Here is an 8373-nt window from a genome sequence, read left to right on the forward strand (position 1 = left end):
ACCCGCCCAACTCCTCAACCGGGTCTACCGTTTTGCTCCAACCACTTTTTGTACCCAAACGGGGCGAGGCATGAGTCTTCGGCTATCTTTAGGTCACAAGATAGCCGATGGTTAATAACAAGTTGTTTTATAAGCTAGTTGGTAATTGATAAATTAAATACTGAATTATTTTTAATAAAAATGGTTGATAAAAATATAAAAAAATTTAAAAAAACATATTGAAAAATTAATTAATTATAATACTTCAAGGTATATTTGAAATAAATATTTAATAGTATAAAATAATAATAATACAAACAAGTTGGTAAAAAAGATAGAAAAAAATAATATATTGATTAAAAGAATTTCAAATTGATTATTATATGTATATATATAATATTTGGATTTGTTAAAAAAAATTATTATTTATAATTTTAAATTATCATTACATATAATCTATACTATATTATAAATTATTTGAAAAAAAACTCTTAAAAACCATTTTTTATGCATGAACTTGATACATATTACTTAAAATTTCAAGATTACAAGTAAATTATGCACAAGTACAACTTATTAAAGCTCCATGTTTGAATTCGTGTAACTAACTGCGTATAAACATGATCAAATAGAGGATAAACATTTCATTGTAAAATATAAAAAAATTTAAAATATAATTAGAATAATTATCGAGTTCTAACAAAATAATTAATTATTATCATTATAAAAAAATTATATTATTAAACCAAATATAAATGACTTATTTGTTGAACCTAAATTAAATTTAATAAAAAAATGAATTAAAAATTACACAAAAGGAATTTTAAATAGTTAATTTGATACTAATATCGATATATTTTTGTCAAAATTTTATGAAATCTTCAAATTTATATTTTATTAAAAAATAAAAACATTATCGTTTTTTCAAAATCACATAAGACCATATTATTATATCGACTGAGATAAAAAATAAAATGAAATATTAAATCAAGATGTATTTCGCTGCATTGCGCGAGTATCGTTCTAGTATGAATAAAAATAAAATTGTATATTTCACATTAGGGGTGCTCAAAAAACCCGATCAACCTAACTCAATCCAACACGAAATAACTCAACCAGAAACAACCCGATGTCTAATCGAGTTGTAAAATTGTCATACCGTAGGTATTTGGTTAATATTGAGTTACTATTATTTGAACTCAACATAACCCAACCCGATAAACCCGATATTCTTCTATTTCTTGAATTTAATATGATTGTTAAATTTCTATTAATATATACATTAGACAATTACACTATCATGTATGCTCTTCATACACATATTTTCAATCTATTCACATCTTTATATAACACATTCGTATATATGTTCAGTAACTGTGAATATATATATATATATATATATGTGTGTGTGTGTGTGTGTGTGTAAATTGAGAAAATTAATTGAATGTGATATACATAAGAAGTATGGATAAGTTGTATCAAATGGTTGATGATGCAAAAGAAATTGTGAGTAGAGAAATAACACATTATAGGTTAGAAGAATATTTTAATGTATCAAAATATCAACCCGACCAAGCTGACTAACCTTATCAACCCGTACGGGTTGGGTTGCACTTTGGTTCGGGTCGGGTTAAAAATTTTCAAACCACAAGCATTGGATTGGGTTGTTCAAATGTTTTCAACGTGATCAACCCAACCATGAGCATCCCTACTTCACATGTCCTAATTAATTAATAATTTTAAAAAATATATATTTAATAATTAAATTAAATACTTTATTTAAATTATTTGGCATATTTTTGTTACTTATAAAATAAAATAAATATAACTTTAATTTTTATATCACCTAAATATTGTTAAAATTGTTATATTTGTATTTTGATACCTAAATATAGGATAAACTACAAGTTTGGTTCCCTCTATTTTCATTAATCTTCGAAAGTGGTCCCTAGACTTCAATTACTACAATTATCATCCCTATCGTTCACACTTTGTTTTTAAAATGGTTCATATTCACTAATTCTGTTGAACTAGTTTTTCACAGTGACTCTCATCCCTTTCTCGTTCAACAACAACTATCGTCGGACTCCATGGTTATCACCATCACCTTCGATTGCTTCTACTCCTATCGATTCTCCTACCTCTTGACCTCTAAGCATTGCTAGCTTGAATAGAGTCGCCTCCAGATTATCTTCGGCACGTATTTGATTCTTCAGATTTTCTTTGTTCTCCATTTCATCATTATTTATTTTTTAGTTGTTGATTTTAGCTTATAATGATTGTTGTATGTAATGTTTGACGACGATTCTCGATACTTGGTTTTGATGATCGCATTGTTCATTTGATGTAATATTACCATTGTTGCATTTATCGATTTGTTCTCTAGCCTTCGATCTTATAATCTCTTCTTCGTTAGTTGTTTTGCTTGAAATGGATTGTCGTTTGGTTCACAATTGTGTAATCGATTTTCATTTTTTTTGGGTCTCTCATTTTTGTTTTGGATTTCATAGCGAGATGGAAAATGTTCTTGTGGAGATGTTTTGGGTAAGAAATTAGAAGTGTCACCGTATCATTTTGTTGTGTGCAATCATATATATTTTTTGAAACTACAATAATGATATAAGTTTTTATTGACGGAGTTGGTTTTCATGATTTTTCTCCCATTTCCCACCCTACGTAAGCATTGGGTTCAAATCTTGTTTGTGACAGTTTCTTAGTTCTTAACTTTTAATTATATGGATATTTTTTTGCAATAAAAACATGAACAAAGAACCTCACATATGAAAAACAAAGAACTAACCAGAAAAACAACAATGATTTTGTATGAAATATCCATATATTTGTTTCTTATAATCAAATGATGTCACCACTTTAAATAATTTCTAGCTTCGCCTCTGATACACTACAAGCTTTTTGATTCATTTAGAACCCTCTCCTAACAAAGTCCGATATTAAAACAGAATATTTCATTTTGCAAGGGTTTATATTGAGAACCTGCTACGTATTTGATACAAGTAAGGAAATATGTTATGTCCTTATGCAGTTATAGTAGCATCAGCTAATCAAATGAGAGAACCTAAGATATTCTGATAGTCGTGAGAACCGTTACGTCAAGTGTTATTTCTCATAAAAATTCCATTTAAAGCTAATACTCGAAGGCATTGATCAACATATATTTGTTTCACAATGTGAAATTCATGTGTGTTTCTGTTCACTTAAATTACATATAAAGAAGTTTCACATTCTAAAATAACTACGTGTAAAACAAACAAACGCATTATAAAATATATATGATAACCAGTACTTCAAGTTCTAATATTAAATGAATAAAAACATGTAGAAAAATACGTTAGAATACAAGTTATTAGGATTATCTCAGTATTTTATGCTTTTTATTTATTTATTATTATGCCCCTTATAAGAACATGCTATAATTTTATGATAAAAAAAAAATGAGCGTATCACAACGTAAATAAAAAAACCATTTCTTGAAATTCTTCGACTAAAGTTTTTTGTTGTAGAACGTATCTATCGTACGCTTAATATTATGAGGATCGAGGAACCACTTTGTTTCATATAGTTGATTACCGACAACTTCAATCGGTTTCACGCGGAACTCGCCTACAAGGACACCAATATGAGTAGCCAATTTTTGCTCAGTCAACTCAACGGCTGAGACTATCGAGGGCTCGGTGTTGAACCCATAATCTATCTTGTATTTGGGCAAAGTCACTCTACCCGTTTGTCAACTGAGCTACACATTAGAAACACCTATTTCATATAGTATTCATGATGAATATTATTTATCATAAATATGTCCCGATATTCAATATGAATACTACATAAAATAAGTGTTCCATCAGTTTTCAATATATTTATAAATATTAATGTTTTTTTCAAAAAGGTAAATTCATTATTTAAGGAATAAAAAGATTTCAAAGATAGAATTGATAACCTATTGAATATGCAATGTATAATTCAAATTGAACAAGGGACCACCCGTGACTCTCATTATTCGGTTCCCTACCATCATAAATGTTTAGCATGTCGATTAATCGTAGCACTCATTTATCGATCCGTAGAAGCGTTTATAGACTGATAGCAGTGTATCTACGTGTGCATAAAAACATTAACATCAATTAAGATTTTGAATCGGTGGAGTTACAAAACCTACAATCACCCATCGAAAAGGTCTTCACAATGCACGCCTAATACAAAGGATTTGCTATTTTGGCCTAATTTTGACGCTTATGGCTTCAATTCTAGATTAGCCCGGTTGTACGATATTTCTGTCTTTGATCAAATCACGTGAAATCAGAAGTTTCTTCTGACACACGCATTGTCTTGGTATTTCAGGAAGGATTTTAAATTTTGAATATATTCCACGATGGCCAAAAATAACAATATTCTTTGGTAACGTACTTGATGCACTCTTAAAGGGTCCAAATTCTGAAATGTAATATGTTTCCTTAAAAGTGTGTTTTCCTATTTTTCCTGCTATTTACCACAACGTATTTGGTATAGTCAGTCATGCGTAAATCATTACCAGGAATATGTGTATCGATATACACCTTCATTTGAAATTATTGTGTCTTGTGTAATCAGATTTAATGTACACGTCTTTCCTCCCACCTAGACAGATGAATGTGTGAGTTTGTTAGGTAGAGGCAGTGTCGTGCCGAAGGATGTACGAATGTGAGATTCCAAACAGGGCGTCCAAAAATTTCGGGTTGATTACTACAACGTATTTGGTATAGATGATGAGGAGGATTTTGTAGTTGACACGATAGGCCAAATAATTACGAAGTTTTATAATTTTTTTTTGCATGATCTTTCATCTATGTAGACTTAGAGGTAAGGTCTACATACATCTTAACCTCTCTAAACCCAACTTTTATGGGATTTACTGGGTTCGTTTGATTTCACTTTGTTCAATTGAAGTGTTAGAATCTCACATCTTTGACTATTTTCACCTCTATATAGGAACCACCCGTCTGGCCTCAAGGGCATTTTTGGAAAGTAATATGGGGTTTCATAAATTATCACATGGTATGAAACCTAAAGTCTACTACTCTAAAGACTCATTCTAGGCAATATGTACTCATCTAGCCCCCTCACCTGTCTAACCCCTCTCAACACTCATGAGAGAATCTGTGTATGTCTTAACGTCCGTTGAAGGGGGCGTGTTAGAATCTGACACTAGACTCTAACTATATATATTAGAACCTCCATTCTCTTCTCAGTATCTTTTTTTAAAACTAATCTAAAAGGGTTACACGTAATCTTACAAAAAACACTAAAAACTATAACTAGTAGAGCTACTTGCATAAAGGAAACATGGAATCCTAATTGCTAGGTGTTCAAGAATCAAATCCCTACTCATGTATCAAAACTGGTAACCAGAAACCAAGGTTTCAGGGACTGCAAATGCTGAATCGTATATCGATTTCGACACCATCTGCTGCTAAATCGAGGGCCTAACTGATTGTTTTCGCAAACAGGTTCGATCATCATTGGCTTCTCTTTCCAAAAAGAAGAAGAAGCACATATATACTTACCAAGCAAGCAACCAACCAACCAACCAACCAAAAGATGGTGCAATTTGTTAGCATTTTGCTGCTTTCAGAAGTTACCTCAAAACACACATAATATTATCAAGGGGAAGGGGTTGTATGCTTACTTCAATAAAACACACATCTGAACTCAAACAAGAAAAGTCTTAATCCTTTGGCCCTGCAAAATCAGACTGCAAGAAAACCAAATATGGTATCAAGAATGATGTATCCAAATGGAAAGCAAACTACCATATCATTTACAGAAAAGATAGAAAAAATAAGAGATGGTGTTAGAGATCACAAACCCCAAAAGCACCTGTAAATATACAACTGTTTTGATACTGATGAAGCTCTGAAACAATCTTCATCAAAATCTCCTTTTACTCTCCATTCTTTTTAGGCAAATTATACAACACAAAAGAAACCCACATAAATCCAAGATTTAGGTTTCTTTCTCCTTCCATCATATCATCTTTATTTTTGAAAAAGATTCATCTAAAAGCTCTACTAACCCTCTGAACCTTGAGAATCATCATCCTTTGAAGACTGCTGCTGTTGTTGTTGTTGTTGCTGTTGCTGATGCAATCTAGCTTGACCCATCTGGTAAATCTGATTCAAAGCTTGTTGATTCAGACCCCCAATATGATTATCTTGTGAAAGACCAAGTTCCAACCCTGGAAGCTGCTGTTGTTGTTGATGATTATGATTACCCAAAATCGAAGAAAAATACATCGGACCCAAATTAGAACCCGGCAAATCAAACCCAGAAAACGCAATTTTCTGCAAGTAATTGGAGCTTTCGGTTCCTAAATTGTTAGCAGATGGACCAGACGACGGCGATGGCGATTGAAACCCGAATCCGGTTGTGGGTATGGCGGGCCATATACCTGGAGGTGTAGCCATGTGATTTGTGGGTCTACCTACCCCCAAATTCCCACCAACTAATGGCCAATTGGTCCTACTTTCGTCGATTTTGTGTTGCAATCCTGCTGAAATTGAAACACCATGTGAAGATGCAGCACCGGCTGCTCCCATGGCGGAAGCAGGGATGGTCCCGGTACCCGTGGCAGCGATAATGGACGGCTCCGCCTGCTGTAACAACCACTGAATCGTTTCACCATCGGATTTATGACCTAATTCTCTCGTGAGTTGAAAAATTCTAGCCGCACAAAGTGCAGGCATCCTTATCCGACGACCACGACCTTCAACTTTGGTGTGCCGGTCTTTGTTTGAACTCCGTTTGACTGATAATTGTTGTTGCTTTTTGTTACCACCGCCGCCGCCGGCGGGGTCTTCTTTATCGGCGATTACAATTTGAAAATCCTTGATCTCGGACGATGATGACGACTTGGGGTTATCGGCCATGGTGGTTGTCGGTTGTGGGAGGGTTAAGAAACTTGAAATTTGGTGTGGCTGCTGCTGAGGACGATGATGATGATGGTGGTGGTGGTCTGAGGTCTTGGGATCCATGAAAACTGAGTTGGGTGTTGGATAGATATTGTATTAAATGATGGTGAACACCTAAAAGAAAGAAAGAAGGGTTTGATTGAAGAATAGAATGGGACCTGAATGCTCCTCTTTCTGGTCCTCTTGATGTGTGTGGGTTTCACTGTTCTTGGCCAAGTAATCCAAAGACAAAAGTGTAAATCTTGTCAAGGGCAGGGGTAATATGGTAATTTCCTTCATCTTTGAATTTCAATGTTTGTCCTTTTATCATCATGGGATGTTGATTTTTCTAATAATTATTTTTGGTTGGTTGTTTGGTGTTTTTTACAGCCTTCTTGGTTTATATATTTTTACATTTTGTTGAATGATTTAATGTTGAATGAGCAAGAGATTTTTTAAATAGAGTGAAAAATGAATTATAATTGTTTAGTAATTTTTTGCGATGAAATTAGGGCGCTGAATGGTTAAGGGAGGCCTAGGATACAAAATCATTCAGAATGTTTTAGAACCATTAAAAGACAGACTTTTTTTTTGCAAACAAGATTCACTACTTAACGATTGAAAGGTTGCCTCTTAATAGAACTATTAAGAGGTAAACAAACGACCCCATCTTACAATAGCCTCTTTTTTACTGTAATTTTGTTGGTTTTTCTTAATAAATGTTGTTGTCTTTTAAAAAACGTGTAAATCAGACTTAACAAAAAGACTATGGGTGTAGTTATTTTGTTTTATTTTTATATTTTTAAAAGCTTATATTTTTTTTTAACATAAAATACACCAAAAATAGATATATTGATGACAATATTTTTGGAATAAACAGTCAATTTTTTAAAGTGTACAAAGAAATAGTTGAGAATTTTATGGTAACCACTTTTTATCATATAGTCAACTAATCTGTGAAGTTTGTAAATTAATCAGATAAAAACATGTGGATTACGCTAAATTCGTTGAAGAAAAGGGTTTTTTTGCGAAATTTTGAATTCTCAACTTTATGGAGAATCAATGCGACTTTTTAGGTTGTGCGTATTATCCGACAAAATCCATTGATTTTGCAAATTGGCAACCTTGTTTAACGAAATTAATGGCTACTTTTTATAATTCTTGAAAGATTGACTATTCCATTTTTTGTTATATTACTAGGGTTAAAAGTTACTTATTTATTTGAAAATGTTTATCAGTTGTTATCAATTATTTTATAAAATTCAAACATATTCTAAGTTATATATATATATATATATATAGAGAGAGAGAGAGAGAGAGATGAGTGATCATATGAAAACCGCTTTCATTTGTGTAAACCGTGCAAACTACCTTCATCTGTCGATTTCATTGTTTAATCTTATGAAATTTTTTCATGAAATTGTTTAATCTTGTGAAATTGTTTCATATAATA

The 8373-nt window shown here is 32.2% G+C and overlaps 1 protein-coding gene across 3 annotated transcripts; it reads right to left on the bottom strand.

Annotated features, from left to right (window-relative positions):
* Nucleotides 1–5486: 5486 nt before the first annotated feature.
* On the bottom strand, nt 5487–7235 carry LOC112500927 (transcription factor TCP20). Of its 3 annotated transcripts, none has more exons than XM_025104548.1 (3): nt 6047–7235; nt 5851–5926; nt 5487–5725 (listed from the first exon to the last, which is right to left on the bottom strand). In XM_025104548.1, the coding sequence occupies exons 1-3, from the start codon at nt 7002–7004 to the stop codon at nt 5683–5685; spliced, it is 1077 nt and encodes a 358-aa protein (XP_024960316.1). In that variant the 5' UTR covers nt 7005–7235; the 3' UTR covers nt 5487–5682. The 3 variants fall into 3 exon arrangements, with proteins under 3 accessions (XP_024960316.1, XP_024960322.1, XP_024960329.1); XM_025104554.1 differs by having other exon boundaries at nt 5613–5725; nt 5840–5926; XM_025104561.1 differs by lacking the exon at nt 5851–5926 and having other exon boundaries at nt 5613–5725; nt 6047–7229.
* Between the last annotated feature and the right edge of the window lie 1138 nt (nt 7236–8373).

The sequence above is a fragment of the Cynara cardunculus genome (assembly GCF_001531365.2).
Source record: "Cynara cardunculus var. scolymus isolate 2C chromosome LG 1, CcrdV1, whole genome shotgun sequence".
NCBI lineage: Eukaryota > Viridiplantae > Streptophyta > Magnoliopsida > Asterales > Asteraceae > Cynara > Cynara cardunculus.

Coding starts and splice junctions, on each gene's coding strand:
- LOC112500927 (XM_025104548.1), bottom strand. CDS start 7,004: ATGGATCCCAAGACCTCAGACCACCACCACCATCATCATCATCGTCCT. Junction 5,927..6,046: donor TGATTCTCAAGGTTCAGAGG/GTTAGTAGAGCT, acceptor TTGCCTAAAAAG/AATGGAGAGTAAAAGGAGAT. Junction 5,726..5,850: donor AAACAGTTGTATATTTACAG/GTGCTTTTGGGG, acceptor GTTTTCTTGCAG/TCTGATTTTGCAGGGCCAAA.